The sequence below is a fragment of the Schistocerca gregaria genome, chromosome 1 (genome assembly GCF_023897955.1).
Source record: "Schistocerca gregaria isolate iqSchGreg1 chromosome 1, iqSchGreg1.2, whole genome shotgun sequence".
Taxonomy (NCBI): domain Eukaryota; kingdom Metazoa; phylum Arthropoda; class Insecta; order Orthoptera; family Acrididae; genus Schistocerca; species Schistocerca gregaria.
In genome coordinates, this window is record NC_064920.1 from 1,040,718,170 (window position 1) to 1,040,738,364 (window position 20,195).

The window sequence follows — 20,195 nt, forward strand, 5'->3', positions numbered from 1 at the left end:
GTCCCCGAACACTTCACATACTTCATAAAATACACTGAGGTGACAAAAGTCATAGGATACCTACTAATATCTTGTCGGAACCTCTTTTGCCCGACGTAGCGCAGCAGCTCGACGTGACATGGGCCCAACAAGACGTTGGAAGTCATCTGCAGAAATACTGAGCGCTACTGTACAGCCATCCGTAACTGCGAAATTGTTGCCTATGCAGAATTTTCTGTACGAACTGAAATCTCGATAAATGTTCGATGGGTGGCCAAATCATTTGTCCGAATTGCCCAGAATGTTCTGCAAACCAGTCACGAACAGCTGTGACCCCGTGACATGGCGCATTGTCATCCACAGAAATCCCGTCGTTGTTTGGGAACATGAAGTCTATGAATGGCTGCAAAATAAACATTTCCAGTCAACTGCCGGTTCAGTTGGACCAGAGGAACCAGTCCATTCCATGTAAACACAGTCCATACCATTATGGAGCGATCACCAGCCAGCACAGTGCTTTGTTGACAACCTAGGTCCATGGTTTCTTGGAGTCTGCGCCACACTTGAACCCTACCAACAACTCTTACCACCTAAAATTGGGATTCATCTGACAAGGCCACGGTGATCCATTCGTCTAGGGTCCCACAGATTTGGTCACAAGCCCAGGAGAGACGTTGCAGGCAATGTCGTGCTGTTAGCAAAGGCACTTGCGTCTGCCATGTACTGTTACAGCCTATGAACGCCAAATCTCGCAGCACTGTCCTAATGGATACGTTCATCCTACGCCCCACGTTGATTTCTGCGGTTATTTTAGGCAGTGTTGCTCGTCTGATGGCACTAACAATTCTAAGCAAAAGCTGCTGCTCTCGTCGTTACGTGATAGCTGTCGGTTACTGCGTTGTCCATGGTGAGAGGTAATGTCTGAAATTTGGCATTCTCGACACGCTCTTGGCATCGTGGATCTCGAAATATTAAGTTCTCTAACGATTTCCGAAATGGAATGTCCCATGCGTCTCGCTCCAACTTTCATCCCGCTTTCAAAGTCTGTTAATTCCCGTCGTACGACCATAACCACGTCGGAAACCTCTTCATATGAATCACCTGAGTATAAATGACACCTTCACTAATGGACTGCGTTGTTATACGTTGCGTACGGGATACTAAAACAATCTGTGCATGTGCATATCACTATCCCATGACTTTTGTCGTCTCAGTGTAGGCGTGTTCTTGAATTACCAGCCAGGAGAGCCCCGCGCATTAGCACGCCGCTGCGGGATTCGGGGAGGCGGTCCCGACCAGATCTGATCCGTCCGGTGGATTAACGGCGAGGGTCGGTGTGCCGAGCATCCTGGATGTGATTTTCAGGTGTTTTCCCACATCCGAATACGTAAATACTGGGCTAGTACCCACTTCCCGCCCCAGACACACTGTTCACAAGCATTTAGAAAACGTTCGCATACTTTCACAGGGGTTAACAATAGACGCAGACAGATGGGGTACAAAAATTGCGTCGCGGAGTGGTGACGGGGGGGATGGACATCCGACCAACCTCAACCATTAACGCTGCCAAATCCAATAATTAATAAGTCTCCCGGTGAAGGTACGGGATAAAAGGCAGGAAAAAAAGAAGATATACGTCGTTTAATTTCGACAGTGTAAACGGATTGTTTCCTTAAACTGTTTTGCCCATCAGTGAGGGGGATGGGGGGTGGGAGGGGGGGAGGCGGGATGAGAAAGAGCAATTGAAAACCCTATCCAGCCGTCTAGATTTACATTTTCCCTGACTTCCCAAATCTCAGTGGCACGCCCAACTAACTGCACCAATCCGAGCTTTTGTTCTGTCTAAAATGGCTCCCCGTCGACAGAAAGTTAAATGCTAATCTTCTGTCTTTCCTCCTAGGTGGCTGGATTCGGCAGTTTCTGGTCGCTTCAAGCTCAATTAGAGACGTTGGAACACCAAAATCCCTGACGGAAACGACATAAATCAAGACCTCCCGTCTCTTCAATTGCTGCCTATTCCAACTGTATTTGGGTTCTTAACGAATTTTCTCGTTCACGAAGTTCATTACAAGCATTCGATCTACAAAAAATTGAACAGAAAACTTACAACTGTGCTGGGCACAACACATTGCAGTTTCAATAGTTTGGCTCGAGCCCCCAAGTGCTATGACACGAAAATATATACATCTGTTACACTCAGCTTAAATGAGCGTCCCAGAGATGTGGCTGGTCTCAATGTTTGGCTACGTTTTTCGTCATAGGGTGCTAACTCACATCTGTCGTAAACTCAATTTTTAAAGCTGAAATAAAATATAAAAAAACAATGCAGGAAGGTATTGCGGTGAAATCTAAAAAATATTGAATCACTCACGTTGACTTATAATTCGAAAACTTGAACAAGTAGTTTATTTCTGTTTTTCCACGATTAGTCTTCAGTATATTGAATAAACACTTAAAATGCAATCTGATGGGCTTTTACCTAAGGGCGGCTTTTAACAACTGAAACTACAACACTTCACTATGAAATTCATATGTTGCGATCACGGCACTCGATGTCTGACCACAATTCACAAAATACACTCTTGTATGCTGTCCTAAACCACTATATTGCGCTCCACTCGATCGCTTTCGAACGTGGTAACCAACCGACTACTACCCCCAGATGGACGCATGTCCGGCTCTTAGCGACGCTCACAACCAACTGTCCTCAAAGATGGACACCCTCTCCACCCTCGAAACGACTGCCCAATTCAAAAACAATGTTCGACAAAAATCACGAACATTCTAAAACTAAGCACAAAAACATTATGATATATTGAAATATATGGAAATTTTCCGGCAAATAACAATTTAAAGTCCAATTTTTTGTATTTGCCACCGTTTTTTCGCAAATAATGTTCTTGTGGCGTGATTTTGCCTTTCCCAGATTTCTGATACTAAACATAAAGAAACAAATAAAAATACATACTTAATTTTCATCTAACTCTTTAAACTTTTAGAATTCTGCCGCTAGTTTAGTTTCTTTAAATTTATTTATTACCAAAAACACAGTTTCTGTCAGTCGAATCCCATATTCCGACCTCTCATTCGAAATGGTACACACTATACTAAATCGGCTATGATTGCTCGATGCAGTTCTACTAGCCGCATCCAGACACATTTTGTTCATATTAAGCGGCCAAAGCATTGCTGAGATACTAGCTTTTGAACTTTCATAAATTTACAATTTTTAAGATAGCAATAACTTTTAAACTATTATATATTTTTGTGGCGCGTCTAGACAATTTAGCTTTACATATTTTTCTGTCCATGAGTGCCAACCTTCGTGTCACTCTTTCTTTTGTTTTTATCAACTTTTCTCTGCCAAATAAATTTCTCCAAGCGTGCAGACACGGCCATATGCGCCGCTGCCAAACGTCCGCTCGGGTTGTTCAAAGGCTGCGTAAACGCCAGCCGCTCGCCACGGCCCAGTAGCAACCGCTAGCCACGTGCTCTGCAGCGGGAAACTACCGCTCTAATCTCCCGCCACAGCTTGTACGCTCACAAACTGCACTTATTTCTCTCTTACTATTCGTCTTTCACAAGAAGCAGTACAGAATCCAAACTACTGACAGAAGATCTTATTGTGGCTAAGCAGACCATACGATGACTATAGTCTCAATCCATAATGCGCTCAGTAAAAAATGTTGACTGACACTGAAACAACTCTAGTTGTGTACGTTTTCGTAGTTTTACTAAGGGATTTGAGTGAATTGTCTTATTAGTACCTACTCTACGTACACTTAATCGTTTCAGGTAACTTGTCTGTGAACGTCTTTTAAAATGACAAGAATATCCATAAAGTTTGCCGGCCGGTGTATCTGGGCGGTTCTAGGCGTTTCAGTCCGGAACCGCGCGACTGCTACGGTCGCACATTCGAATCCTGCCTCGGGCATGGATGTGTGTGATGTCCTTAGGTTAGTTAGGTTTAAGTAGTTCTAAGTTATAGGGGATTGATGACCTCCGATGTTAAGTCCCATAGTGCTCAGAGCCATTTGGACCATTTTTTAACCATACAGTTTACACGGCTCTAAGTAAAAAACGTTAACTCTTAGTAGAAAGAAAATTGCAAGACTATAGGAGTGTTTCTTGCTGAACATTTTGATACAGAATTAATCACATTAGTTCTCAAGTTGACTTTACTGCAACTTTTTGTCGAGATCAATAAATTACGCTTTTTATATGCCGGTCCATATTTGAAATCTATGCACAGACTATCTTACTTATGTACGTGAAACTTCAAGTACACATGAACAACATGTCTATTAAAAAGCAGACTACAATCATTTCACTTCAGGGACAAGTTTTTATTCTAGAAATGTTTACATCCGATAAACAAAATTAAGATTACTTTTTTATAATTAGTCAGTATGTATTTTCCTTCCTGTGATTAGTAGGTTAGAGTCTGTAGTCTACTTTCTTCCAAATAGTACCCTGGAACATCTGTAAAAATTTCAAACCGCTACTTCAAATAGGTTTTTTGTGCATCAAATAAACATGCCATAAAATTTAATTCTCCAGAAATTCAATGTTGATGTTGTGGTCTTCCGTCCAGAGATTGGTTTGATGCAGCTCTCCGTACTACGTAAATTCAATACAAAGTTATATTTTATATATGACTCACCTCTGTTGCTCCTAATAGAACTCTCGTGGAACCAATTGCTAACAGTAACTGTCTTATATGAAACCCAAATAGAATCGAGTTTCTGAAGAATATTCACAGACATGTTACTTTAAAGACAAAATTTTATGTACAGATCTGACAAAAAGGAGCTTAAGAAGTATTGATCTCAGTAAACCATGCTAGTACAGTTACGGTGGATGACAGAGAGGAAGCCGAAATACTGAATTCCGTTTTGCGAAACTGTTCCCAGAGAATACAGCATTTCGGGTCCTCTTTTCATCGTCGTACGATATATATAGAGATAAGTGAAGGTGAGATAGTATATTAACTAAAATCGGACAGCAGAGGTAAGATGGCTGATCCTGAAACGCTCCTATACAATTCTGCAAAGAATACATGGAAAAAACTTGCTCCTCTTCTGGTAGTAATGTACCATAGGTTTCTGAAGGAAAGAAGCGTTCCAAATGATTGGAGAAATGTTCACGCCACTCCCGTTTTCATCAAGAATTATCGAGCAGGTGCACGCAACTATTGGTCCTTTCAATGCCGTCAATCTATTGTATAATTTTGCGAGATATCCCTTTCTTCAGACCGAACAAAATACGAGCGCATGGAATGACAGACCAGCTCTGTCACTGTAATGAAAAGTTTCTGACAAATAGAACACACCACGTCATTCTTAATGAAAAGAAATTTTCGATAGCAAAATTGACTATGATCTCATCCCAAGGAGCTGTTCGCAGTATACAGAGTGGTTCAGAGCCTTCACATTAAACGCCTAGGAGTGATAGATCACATCGTGGGGAACAGCTTTTGGTAGAGACAAAATGTTCGCTGACTCTTCCCTGCGACGCCAGGCATTCGTTAAGATAATTCGTGGTTCTGATGCCGAGGCGACAGTGCGTAGGCCGGCAAAATTAAACTTCCTGATTCGCTTGTAAAATATCTTTCTCCGCTTGGAGAAACTCATGGTTTTCTTGTTGAAAATCACTTTATCAGTTTACTGCCGAGGTTGTACACTGCATATCTGGTTAGTAGACCCTGCTAGTTTGGTGAAATATCGTCGTCCCAGGATCGTCGAATATTAAAGGACTCTTAGCGTCGCCGGGAAGATCCAGTAAACATTTTGTGTTTAACAAAACTTGTTCCCCATGACGATCTATCACACCTAGACGTTTGTAGCAAAGACTTTGAAACATCCTGTATATGAATGACCGAGAGGATGACATGGAAAGCTACTTGAGGCTTTTGGCGGATGACTCTGTTATACAGGGTGATTCGTATTAACGTTTAAAAACCCTCGGAGTGGCATAGATGAGACAAGTAATTTAATGTAACACACACGGGGCCGCAAATATCGGGAAAGACCCCAAAAGTGCCGTACCTCGCCGCAAGTGCAGCCATTGAGCTTATCGGTCTGTCGCACCTCATCCTCCCAACCCAAGTCAAGTATCTGATGTGGCTCGGGGCCTACTCGCAAGTACGCGACTTTAGCGCGTGGGGCTCAGGGCTCGAGTCTTCCGTGGTGGCACGCTATTTTTTCTTTCCTTTTTCCTTATAATAGACAGCAAGGCCAATAATTTTGTAACTTCTGCATTTACATCAGATCACATTTACGAAGGATGTTGGAAAAAAGAGAGTAGCCTAGCGCAGCGAAGTGCAACTCTGCTCCCTAACGGCAAGGGTAGGATCGAGAAGCTCAACCACTGTGCTTATTGCGAGCTACGTCATCTGGTGACGTCATATGTTCAACATTTGTCATCCACTTCTCGGGCATTCCACGACATTTACAGTGCCATGTGTTTTACATTAAATCACTTGTTTCAGCGTCATTTACGTCGCTTCGGGGGAATCACTCTGTCCGTAGGAAAGTCGTAAAAAGTGCGCAGGGACTATACTCTGTTCATCATAAGAATAAACCTGATGTAAACATTACGCCATGTATTCTTCCGCGTTTGCTTGAATCTCATTGGACTTCGCTTCACGTGGAGCGGAAGCTAAGTTGTGACCAATACAGTCAAGTACGATCGTAAGGATACGTTTTATGTAGCGCTACAAGCGCACAGGCTGAGCGATAATGTGCGGGATAACAGCCTCACCGGCGCATTAAACTTGGACAGCACTGGCCAACCAGCGATCCAACTAGCCTGAAATGATTTGAGAAGTTGCAGTTCAGACGTAAAAAGAGATGTGCAAAGAAACAATATAGCTACGAATGTCATGTAATTTTTAAAGAGACTGAAATAATATTCGGCAAAACTCCAGCACTAACACGCGCTTCTGTGGTGACCAGACGGAAAGAATAAAACGCTCACGTTCTCCCTGAAGCAGTATTCTAATTACAAACAAGAATTATGAAAATTCCTAACTTACACACGGGGTAATTGTTCTGAGCGAGCTACGTGTGATGCACAAGCACACTACAGGAATTTCACCGTACTGTTGAATACGGGAGCCAGTAAAGGTACTGAACACAGTCCGTGGTCTGATAATCTCTCTGCTCCTTCCTTATCCGAAATCGTTCAATACATTTAAGTACTTAAACTGCCATGTGCTACGTTGATAACGAGTCGATCAACCACAGAATTCACGAAGCCACCCAGACGCCGCATTTTCTCCTCTTATTTTATGACGTGTTATTCTACATCCCGCCAACGTTCGGCAGTGACATGTGAAAAAGCTGCGTGGTCTTAGTTTAGTTCCAGTAAGTCTGGCAGCTGCGTGCGTTTAGTTCCAGTACGTATGGCAGCCTAACAGTCTCTCGGGCCAAATCCCTTAACCTGGCTCCAGATCAATTCTGCTGGGTTCATATTGTAATGATACAGTGGCAAATGTAAAAATGCAGGATTTCTATGGTGTGCTCGTTGCTGTGAAAATTATTGTTTTTAATGTTTCAACGATACTTCATTTTTGCCTTAAATAATTATACTGTTATGTTTCCTTAATTTGAACAATCTTTATTAACATTCTTTCATAAAATATCGTTAATTGAGAATTCATATTTCAAATGAAAACCGGAATTCTACGTGCAATATGTAATTAAAAACAATAACACGTGCATTATTCATAAAAAATGATGAATTTTACAATTACCAGATGTAGGTATTACAAATTGAACGAGAAGAAATTGACCAAGGCGAGACTTGAATCAGTGTACCATGTAACTGACATTTCAAGCTACTATGCTACCGACTTCGCTATAAACGAACGTTTAATTCAAAAAATGGTTCAAATGGCTCTGAGCACTATGGGACTTAACTACTGTGGTCATCAGTCCCCTAGAACTTAGAAATACTTAAACCTAACTAACCTAAGGACATCACACACATCCATGCCCGAGGCAGGATTCGAACCTGCGACCGTAGCAGTGGCGCGGTTCCGGACTGCGCGCCTAGAACCGCTAGACCACCGCGGCCGGCGAACGTTTAATTCTATAGCAACTGTATGTAACAGAGTCCCTAGGAAAACTTCAAAGCCAATAATCTCTGCATGTTTAATGGCAAACATTAAGAACAACCTATTTCACGGCACTTTTTTTTACCGTGTTCCACACGTGTGTTTCACTACGGAACAGAAAGCAGCCAGAGCCGTTTTCATACCGCGTATTAACAGCGCGACAATCAGAGCACAACAGTGCACAGGCTGTAGTTATACACGATTTTTGAAATAAACAATACATAACAAAAGCGTGATCAAGAAAAACGTTGATGACCTAATACATTAGAATATCTTAAAGTTTCATTTAAAGTAACTTAGTCATAATACATCTAATGCATAAATAGGACCTACTTCAAAGAGCATAACGACACCAGTGTACTTGTGCTACGGCTTCTGACCAATGATTGCGTTTATGTTTGTTTACGTCATTTTTATTCCTATGATGAACGGAGTATACGCATTAACTGTCGGAAAATCCAAAATTGGCTGATCATAAAATTGAGAAATAATAACTGGAAATAGTCACATCCGTTGAGGAATGATTTAAAGTGGAACGACCTCGTAAAACTGTTTGTTGGAAAGACAGACGATAGACAGAGCTTCATGGAAAGAATTCTCAGGAAGTGTACTTGTACTCATACACTCCTGGAAATTGAAATAAGAACACCGTGAATTCATTGTCCCAGGAAGGGAAAACTTTATTGACACATTCCTGGGGTCAGATACATCACATGATCACACTGACAGAACCACAGGCACATAGACACAGGCAACAGAGCATGCACAATGTCGGCACTAGTACAGTGTATATCCACCTTTCGCAGCAATGCAGGCTGCTATTCTCCCATGGAGACGATCGTAGAGATGCTGGATGTAGTCCTGTGGAACGGCTTGCCATGCCATTTCCACCTGGCGCCTCAGTTGGACCAGCGTTCGTGCTGGATGTGCAGACCGCGTGAGACGACGCTTCATCCAGTCCCAAACATGCTCAATGGGGGACAGATCCGGAGATCTTGCTGGCCAGCGTAGTTGACTTACACCTTCTAGAGCACGTTGGGTGGCACGGGATACATGCGGACGTGCATTGTCCTGTTGGAACAGCAAGTTCCCTTGCCGATCTAGGAATGGTAGAACGATGGGTTCGATGACGGTTTGGATGTACCGTGCACTATTCAGTGTCCCCTCGACGATCACCAGAGGTGTACGGCCAGTGTAGGAGATCGCTCCCCACACCATGATGCCGGGTGTTGGCCCTGTGTGCCTCGGTCGTATGCAGTCCTGATTGTGGCGCTCACCTGCACGGCGCCAAACAAGCATACGACCATCATTGGCACCAAGGCAGAAGCGACTCTCATCGCTGAAGACGATACGTCTCCATTCGTCCCTCCATTCACGCCTGTCGCGACACCACTGGAGGCGGGCTGCACGATGTTGGGGCGTGAGCGGAAGACGGCCTAACGGTGTGCGGGACCGTAGCCCAGCTTCATGGAGAAGGTTGCGAATGGTCCTCGCCGATACCCCAGGAGCAACAGTGTTCCTAATTTGCTGGGAAGTGGCGGTGCGGTCCCCTACGGCACTGCGTAGGATCCTACGGTCTTGGCGTGCATCCGTGCGTCGCTGCGGTCTGGTCCCAGGTCGACGGGCACGTGCACCTTCCGCCGACCACTGGCGACAACATCGATGTACTGTGGTGACCTCACGCCCCACGTCTTGAGCAATTCGGCGGTACGTCCACCCGGCCTCCCGCATGCCCACTATATGCCCTCGCTCAAAGTCCGTCAACTGCACATACGGTTCACGTCCACGCTGTCGCGGCATGCTACCAGTGTTAAAGACTGCGATGGAGCTCCGTATGCCACGGCAAACTGGCTGAAACTGACGGCGGCGGTGCAAAAGTGCTGCGCAGCTAGCGCCATTCGACGGCCAACACCGAGGTTCCTGGTGTGTCCGCTGTGCCGTGCGTGTGAGCATTGCTTGTACAGCCCTCTCGCAGTGTCCGGAGCAAGTATGGTGGGTCTGACACACCGGTGTCAATGTGTTCTTTTTTCCATTTCCAGGAGTGTAGTTCAGCGACTAAGAGGGTAGCTTATGAAACCTTCATTCGATCAATACATGAGTATTGGTCCTCAGTCTGGGCCCTTGATAATGTAGGCTTTATAGAGTAAATGGAAGAGATCCCTGAGACGTATCATACATTTATTTTACGTCAGGGAAACATTACCAGTGACGAGTTTTGAGTAATGCGTGCTACGGTCGCAGGTTCGAATCCTGCCTTCTGCATGGATGTGTGTGATGTCCTTAAGTTAGTTAGGTTTAAGCAGTTCTAAGTCTAGGGGACTGATGACCTCAGATGTTAAGTCCCATAGTGCTTAGAGCCATTTGAACCAATTGAGCAGTACGTAAGTCGCCTTGTTGCCATATTAAAATCTGTTTCTTTTGCCAAAAATCAGCAGAGTTTATGAATGTAAATTTCACTAATATTCTAACACGGTTGAAATTGCGACAGAAGCATGAAACAGCGTATTATTAAAGCAACAGTTGATGGACAGACAATTCAATAGTTTATGAAAATGCCCATTCTCGATTTAAAAGTAAACTGTAATTTCTTCAATTATATTGCTCCAAATCCACAGAAATGCTTGTTTCACCAGCTATCGATTGTGCTTAAATAATAAATTATTTCATTGAAAAATCTCTAGTCGTTTGTATATAGAGCCAGATACGGAAGTTGCGCATATTAATCATATGGCGAAATACTCTCCTCTTTGCGTATTATCATTTGCCAAAAATCTTCTTTCGTCATGGCCAGCATATGATCTAACATGCACCAAACGCAAATTCATAGCGACCTCTATTTTTCACTGCAAACCTCCCGAAATTCTTGCAGTAGATTTCTTAATTCTGAAATATCAAAATAAACATGACCCACTGCAAACTTTTCGAAATCCTTTCAATAATTTACTTAATCCTGAAATATCACAATAAATAAGACCCTTAACGAAATGATGAGTAGTTCGTCATGAGGATGACAAATTAAGCTTTAAGATGTGGCAATAGTTTCTTTACAATTGTTTGAGAAATACTGCAGTTCGCCTGGCGCCTTGCCGTTCATGGAGTCAAGCCAGCCAGCTAGCTTCCGCTCCGAATCATACACCGTGTGAGAGGATCAGTTTACGAGGTAGCCGTCACCCCCATCTGTTAGCTGGCAGTCACGTGCACCATCTAGTAAAGTTGTAGCGAACTTTACTTCGTGTGTGACGGGCTTTACTGATAAAATTCGGAAACGGTAAATTTGAAGAAGAGTTAACAAAAATAGCTTGTTCTACACAATTTCTCGCGAAAATATGAACGTTAAAGGAGAGATATTCAAGCTAACTAGTTCTTAACGCACACCACTCGCTACAGAAAGAAAAGGGGGGGTGGGGGCTGCCACAAGCACACGACGTATCCTACGCTACACACCGTAAGATGGATTGCGGAGTATAGTTGTAGATAAGGAGGCAGATGTGTGTGTGTGTGAGGGGGGGGGGGGGGAGAGAGAAAGAGAAAGAGAGAGAGAGAGAGAGAGAGAGAGAGAAGACTGTACGAATCTGTCACTTCGTAATGAGTCACGTCAACACAACCGAAAGTTGTAAACACATTCAGCAAAAACTGCGTCTTGCTGAATCATAATACGATGAATACGAGAGCTCACGATTATAAAAGATGATTTGTGTGTATATAACGAACCGTTGATGGAAGCCTGAGACACTCCCGCACAACATTCAATGGATAAAATATCATATCCAGTACTGCCAGTCATTTCATTTGTGTTATCAAAATGCGCAATGTATCCATCTAGAAAGAAAGCAGCAAAAGAACAGTTACGTAACAGCAATTTCAGCAGACAACATACGACGTTACAAAGTGCGTGGCCTTCACGTTGATTTAAATGCTTCATCGGCAGAGAAGTCCCCTTGATATTAATATAGATACTATCACTGACATGTGAATGTGGCTTGTGACCGGAGCAGATTCTGTACTATAAACCGAATCAGAAAATTCAGGCAGCAAGCAAATACACTAAAACAAAATTAAACTCCTCCCGAACAGGCCATGAAGGCCCAACGGTACTGACAGGCCGCTGTGTCATCCTCAGACGATAGGCGTCACTGGATGGGGATATGAAAGGGCATGTCGTCAGCACACCGCTCTCCCGGCCGTATGTCAGTTTCTGAGACCGGTGTCGCTACTTCTCAGTCAAGCAGATTCTCAGTTTGCTCAGAAGGGCTGAGTGCACCCCGTTTGCCAACAGCGCTCGGCACACCGGATGGAAGCAAATGCACTGCAAGTGAATAAATCAAAAAGTAAATGAATTTACGAACTGATGAAGCAAAACTAGATATTAAAGGTAGTTAAGTCTTCTAATATTGCGATAATGTAACTCATTTTTGCCGGCCGGGGTGGCCGACTGGTTCTAATTTGGTAATTAATATTAGATATAATTTTATTCATGCTATATCTTAGTATTCTTTAGACTGGGATAAATAAATGAAATCTCTCTCTCTTTCTCTCTCTGCCTCTCTGTGTGTGTGTGTGTGAGAGAGAGAGAGAGAGAGAGAGAGAGAGAGAGAGAGAGAGAGAGAGAGAGAGAGAGAGAGAGAGAGGGGGGGGGGGGAGTAGACGCTTCCACAACAGAAAACATAGTAGAAAAGATATCGCACTCCGCAACATCAAAAACAGAAAAAAAAGGTACGCGAAGTGTAAGTGGCTCTACCACAACATGAAAACGAAAATATATTCCACATGAATGCAGTGTGCTACAATCGAACACCTATGTATACATCCAACGTTAGGAATGAACTAAGAACAAAAAAAAAGTCCTGAGTTTAATACTAGTAATTTAAAACATGGGGACTGTTTACAATCTTTGCAAGCAGATTTGTAAGAAAAACCGCATTGTTACAGTGACCCCTGAAGATGGACCGGAATGGTAGAATTTACGATGGGTTATTAGCAATGTAATATATTTCCCCCTTTAGTGTTCTGGGGTTGAAATAAAGCAAAACACGTGTGGTCTACATAACACTTTTATTGCACTCGCAAAGAACGGTACCCATATTATCTGTTAAACAAAAAGCTACTTACATAACTTAATTTTTTCGAGGTGAAATTAAAACTTTATGACTATCCCTCATAAAATGTCCATCAGAACACAAGATGGCTGAACTGATGATATGAGCGCAGGCCAAAATACTCTGCTGGAAAAAATATTAGTACATCTGGGAAGAGCCCGCCCAGCTAACAGTGCGGTCTAACACGCTGCTTCCTAGGCGGGAAGTCGTGCCGCTCCCCGGCACGAATCCGCCCGGCGGATCAGTGTCGAGGTCCGTTGTGCCGGCCAGCCTGTGGATGGTTTTTAAGGCGGTCTTCCGTCTGCCTCGGTGAATGCAGGCTGGTTCCCTTTATTTCACCTCAGTTACATTATGTCGGCGATTGAAGCGCAAACACTGTGTCCAAGAACGCGTACACCATAATTATTCTAACACGCAAACATGGGGGCCGAACCGCACAATAACCCTGCGTTCTGTTTGGGTCGGCGGTGGGGTGAGTGGAATGCTGAAGCCTGTTGTGGGGTTGTGCACCACTGAGGGCTATGGCAGTGACGAAGCCTCTCCGTCGTTTCTAGGTCCCCGGTTCAGTACACGATACACACCTGAGAAGACGACATCGATTTTGATCCCGATGATGGCATATGTTACCTGGTGAATAGGAGATTTACTGATAATGATTTCAACGTCGTCTGCCAACGGATAGGGTAGTGGCATAGCCACCAGTGCACCAATTGTGTTTACCCTTTAATAGGGAATACTCACAGTTAGAAGGCTCAGTGTGGTGCAAATGCCAGAAGCAAGCCGGCACTATACCACGGAGACGCACTCGTGCCTCCTACAGCCAACTGAGCGAGTCTGAAAGGGATCAAATTGTGGCCTTCGCAGTGGCGGGATGGTCCTTTCAGAGAATTGGCAGCCAGTTTGGACGTGCTGTGTCGGTTGTGCAACGATGCTGGTACCAGTGGTCACATGAACATTCTCATACCGCTACACGGGATTCAGGATGTCTATGCAACACAGACGACCGCCAGACCGTCGTATTGTGAGGGCAGCAGTGACAGATCGAACAGATACCATAGCACAGATAAGAGGGCCTGTGAGCCCAGATGTGCCAATACGAATCGTTGCGAACCGGTTATTAGCAGTGGGGATACAGGAACGCATACCTCTAGCCCACCCTGCACTCACGCCACAGAATCGACGTGATCGGCTCGACTGGTGCCATGAGAGGATCACTTGGAAGATGGAATGACGCGCCTTGGTCTTAGTTAAATAAAATGTCGTGTGACTAGGGCCTCCTGTCAAGTAGACCGTTCGCCGGGTGCAAGTCTGTCGATTTGACGCCACTTGGACGACTTGCGCGTCGATGGGGATGAAATGATGATGATTAGGACAACACAACACCCAGTCCCTGAGCGGAGAACATCTCCGACCCAGCCGGGAATCGAACCCTTGGCCTTAGGATTGACATTCTGTCGCGCTGACTTCTGAGCTACTGGGGGTGAACTTGATCTTCGTTAATGAAAGCAGATTCTGTCTGCACGCAAGTGATGGTCGTTTGCACGTACGATGTAGAACTGGTGGGTGCTATCTCGTAGAATGTGTTCATCCAAAATGCACTGGCCCCACCAGGCCTTATGGTGTCATGTGCGATAAGCTGCAATTCCTGTTGTCCTTTGTATTACTAGAGGGGATGCTAACCAGTGCACAGTGTGTGCAGAATGTTATTAGACCCGTTCTGCTGTCGTTCTTGCAACAGGAAGGTAATGTGACGTTCCAACAGGATAATGCTCAAGAACACACAGCCCATGTGCTCTGCAAGACGTGCAGCAAATGCCCTGGCCACCACCATTTCCAGACTTGGCTCCAATCGAGCACGTGTGGGATATGATGGGACGAGAAGTGACTGTGTCACTTATCAACCAACAACTCTTACAGAAATACGTGAACAGGTCTAACAGACGTGGCATAACGTATCCCAGGACACTATTAGCCATCTGTACGATCGACTGGATCCCAGAGTCAACGTCTGCACTGCTGCCCAGGGAGGCTACATCATATACTAATACTGGTGTTTCAGCATGGGCCAATTCTCGGTACCTCAGAACCGCTTGTGCCATTGATCTGTAAATTTTATCATTTCGTGTACTCCACATACACTGCTGCAACAATAAATATTGAGTTCGAAACCTCAAAAAGGGTTTACTAATCTTTTCCCGGCCGTGTAGTTGTTCGAGTCCTGGTGGAGCTGCGGTTCTTCAGTGTCTCGTGAAATGGATATTTTTGTTTTTATTTTGTAAGTAGTCTAGGAGGAGAAAAAAACAGTTCTTGACGACCTCTCTTCGGAATCGTTCCCTCACTTGCGACTCAGCCTGAAAGTGTAGATGCAGTATGTAGACAAGATAAGGTGAAGAAGGACGACGTGTGTTGTTCGCAGCGGCCATGTCGCGGAGCGCCGAGATGAGCAGCGAGTGCGGTCTGGGCACCTGGCTGCGGCCCGCGTGGCTGTCGCGCTTCGCCACGTCGCGCGCCTTCCTCGCCGTCTACGGACTGCTGGGCACCACGCAGGCCATGGCCGTCATGTACTTCGTCGCCACGCTCACCACGCTCGAGAAGCGCTTCAAGATCCCCAGCAAGACCACAGGTGAGACTCTAATGACACTACCACATAGCGACGACAGTTTCAAGTCCGCATATCCTTGAGTATATGAGGTTTTATGTTATTATATTTGGTTGGTGCATAAGTTCCTAGCGTTTTTCCATAAGCTGAATAAACACAACAGATACACATAACAGACACTTTCGTTATCAATAATATATTCTGCTGCACTATTTACAACAGTCTGCCAACGCTGGGGTAACTTTTCGATTTCACAACTGTATAAACCACGTGGTTTTGAGGCAAAGAACTCTTCAAGGTATGAAACTTCCTGGCAGATTAAAACTGTGTGCCCGACCGAGACTCGAACTCGGGACCTTTGCCTTTCGCGGGCAAGTGCTCTACCAACTGAGCTACCCAAGCACGACTCACCCCCGTCCTCACAGCCTTACTCCTGCCAGTAACTCGGCTCCCATCTCCCAAACTTTACAGAAATTCTCCTGCGAAACTTGCAGAACTAACACTCCTGAAAGAAAGGATATAGCGGAGACATGGCTTAGCCACAGCCTGGGGGATGTTTCCAGAATGAGATTTTCACTCTGCAGCAGAGTGTGCGCTGATGTGAAACTTCCTGGAAGATTAAAACTGTGTGCCGGACCGAGACTCGAACTCTGGACCTTCGCCTTTCGCTGGCAAGTTCTCTAAGTTTTGAAGGTGGGCGACGAGGTACGGGGAGAAGTAAGGCTGTGAGGACGGGACGTGAGTCGTGCTTGGGTAGCTCAGTTGGTAGAGCAGTTGCCCGCGAAAGGCAAATGTCCCGAGTTCGAGTCTCGGTCCGGCACACAGTTTTAATCTGCCAGGAAGTTTCATATCAGCGCACACTCCGCTGCAGAGTGAAAATCTCGTTCTCTTCAAGGTATGTTCGGAGCGCAGTGTCAGCGTTCTTGAAGTTTGTTTGATAGAGAGGAGAAAACGTGAAATCTGAGAGCGCAAGATTAGATGAATAAGATGGGTGCGGAATGATTTCCCAGCCCATTTCCAGTATACTGTTTTTTGTCACTGTAGTAGAAAGAGGGCGGACGTTATCGTGGAGTAACATCACGTCACGCAATCTTCCTGGTCGTTGTTCTAAAACTGCATCTGCAAGACGTCTTAGTTGTTGACAATAAATGTCAGTATGATGGTTATTCCTCGGGGAAGCAATTCGTAGTAAACCACACTGCCACTGTTTCACCGGACGCGTAACGTTATATTTTGTGGATGCGTGCCGCTATTTGTACAAGGAGTTGCTGCTTTGTTTGGGCTCAACCATTCGTTTCTTTTACTGCTGTTAGCAGAAATACACTATTTCTCGCCACCAGCAACGATATGAATGGTCGGTGCTGTACACGAGCTGCCTGCCGTGTGGCCGAGCGGTTCTAGGCGCTTCAGTCTGGAACTGCGCGACCGCTACGGTCGCAGGTTCGAATCCTACCCCGCACATGGATGTGTGAGATGTCCTTAGGTTAGTTAGGTTTAAGTAGTTCTAAATTCTAGGGGACTGATGACCTCAGATGTTAAGTACCATAGTGCTCAGAGCCATTTGAACCATTTCTTACACGAGCGAAGTGCAGACAGAGATGCACAAATAGCCACCCGCTGATTTGAGGGATTTTGGCTTAGAGCATGCGGTACCAAAATATACCCAATATTTGAACCTTCCCCACTGCCTGCAAATGTCACAAGATGGTGTAATGATCACATTTCATCATATTTGCCAGTTCTCACGTACACTGACGTGGACTATTGTGGATTCACGCATTTCAACGATCTTAATCAAACCCCGAATGTCCTCCTGATAGCGGATAATCACAAACATCAGAACGATCCTCCTTAAATCGATAAAACCATTTTCTTACCGTGCTCTGTCCAAAGGCGTTATCCCTGTAGGTGGGGCAAAGGTTTCTGGCTCTCTCCGCTGCTGTTACCGATCTATTTAACTCAAACAGAAGAATATGGAAATATTCCGATTTCTCCACTTGGCACTCCACTTTCCAGCGTCCAAAGCTCTGATCACTGTCTCCAAACAACAAAACGTAAATTCCAATGGCAACAGTGAACTACAAATAAAAATTGAGATTTGATAAAAGAACCCATAGCAACCGGAATACCAATGCAAAATAAAAACGTTTCTAACTTATACACCAACGCAATAGGTACAAAATAACGGAGTAGGCAGAGGACAATGAAACATGCAAATAATCCTTGTAAATACAGGTACGGAAGCAAATGGTTGCCCCGATACGGCTATTTTACCTACCTGACCGACTTCCCTTCGTTTCCTGCAACACAAGCTCATAGACGATTTCTATTTTCATGATGTTCCTTAAGGTGAAAGAATGGTATGTAGTACATGCCTGATGATGCACCGGGACATTTTCACATGGGTATTAGGGAGAACGTAGCACGAATCTTCGACAAGTGTATCGCTTGTGGCTCGCCAGTACCATTGTCTCCCAAGTCGCCCGACTTGAGCCCGATTTTTTTTTTCGTTTTTTTGCGGGAGTACTTTAAAGCCTTCGTGTATTTCAGAGTAAAACTGCTGCAAATCGAAACGTAGGTCTAATAGCTGTTCTTAGTTTTTTATAACAACGCGGCGTAAAACTCAAAAGAATTTTATTGAAATTGGTACTGGCTGTGGAGGACAAAGCAGTTAAACCCCCTGAAGTTAGCTCGAACCTCGCAATCCTTTCCAAGACAAGGTCCTTTTGGGCATGTTACGCCGTGTCCTTCCACCGATGGACGTATTGATTCCGTTACTGCTGGATCTACATAATAATGTAGAATTCCAGCAGGTGGTAACTTCGTTTTTCAGATACACAGAGGATTTCCAGAGATGAAATCATGTCGACCTACACAACAACAGCAGTTCCGACCAGGGAATGGTATCCCGAACGTGTGTTGCTATTTATACATTCAACCTTGAAGGTAGAAAATGTGTAATTACAGTTTCGAGAGAACTGACTTATACAATACGATTAACTGTCAGTGGTCATGACTTGCACTCTTACTCAGGTCTAGCATACCCCAGATGGCCAACACATTGCAGTTCTTGTGAGAAGCCACGTAATGCGTAACTATCTGTTGAAAGTAAATACGCGTTTACTTTATAATGCAACGTTATACACTAGCTGTAATCATCGATCTAGACAAAGTGCCGCTCCCGTCTAGATTAAATGGAAGTATTAACTAGATAGTGACTGTGTACTGTGTATTAATGCATGATTCATTAGTGCACCAAGACGTCACAAGGTTCCCTGCACATACCGGTCCCCTGGTATAAAGATTTTGATAACGTTAAAACAGTCTTAACAATGCTTTTCCTTAGAAGTGTAGTCGAGAGGCAAATAGTTGCTTTCCTACGTAAAACTGAACGCATTTTCAGCGGGTATAGATACGAATGTGCGCCGTACATGTACCTTACGTTCTTGATTTTTAAAACAAACAGGACATATCCAACGACTAGATATTTGGCAGAGAATACGTCCTAGCTGAACAATTTAGGTGGCCCGTTCGGATGTGTAGCAGAACTGTGACGGTTCCTCATTTAGTCTCAATTCCACAACTTGCTAACTGGATTTTACGACTAGCGTAATTTTATATTTGAGTGATTCGTTCCGAGATAAAGGCAGACGTTTTTATCTTCTTAATACTTTGCAGCTGGAAAGATCGAACTACAACCTCCAAACGCCAAGCTCTTCGTTCTAGACATTGTAGCAGCATGGAATATACTCCTGTGACTCCTTTCCTCAGAGCTACAGTTGCGCTCTACCACAATTACGGTTCGGTAGTTTTGGTACAGTACATAAATGCCGCAGTAAATGGTAGGATTATCGGTAGTATTGGTTGCATTGGTAGAGAAAGAAATGTCAGTGTACATGTACGAGAGGAACTGGGAGCAGACGACCTGCAAATCATTCAGTGTTAGTCCTCTGTGCATTTTATATCCTTACAGAATGTAAATAAACATAAATGACGCAGTAAATGGTAAGATCACCGGTAGTATTGGTAGCATTGGTAGAGAATGAAACGTCAGTAAACGTGTACGAGAGGAAATTGGAGCTAATGACTTCTTTCGTTTTTTTTTTGTTGGTTTGTTTTACACATAATTAGAACTACAGAAATTTACAGAATATAAATTACATTTTATAAGTAACAAAAATTAGTTGGTCGAGAAACTTCTGCGCTTTTATGCAACCAAAGAAATTACTTTTGTTGCAAATGCATTTTACAGGTACAAACACAAAAAGCTGTATTATTATTGTTGTTACTTTGTACTCAGTAGAATGGTGCTCGTCATGATCAAAGGCAAGACTTTTCCTGAAACTGATAAATGCGAAAGTTGTTTATGAGTAACAGAAACATGTACCTGTAACAGGAAGTA

General features: G+C 44.2%; 1 protein-coding gene across 1 annotated transcript in view; it reads left to right on the forward strand.

Annotated features, from left to right (window-relative positions):
• The window catches only part of LOC126279835 (solute carrier organic anion transporter family member 74D), a 161,477-nt gene that overhangs the window by 107,473 nt on the left and 33,809 nt on the right, over window positions 1–20,195 (forward strand). The window contains exon 2 of the mRNA XM_049979710.1: window positions 15,611–15,817. Coding sequence (XP_049835667.1) covers window positions 15,616–15,817 — 202 coding nt within the window. The 5' untranslated portion in view covers window positions 15,611–15,615. The remainder of the gene's footprint in view (window positions 1–15,610; window positions 15,818–20,195) is intronic.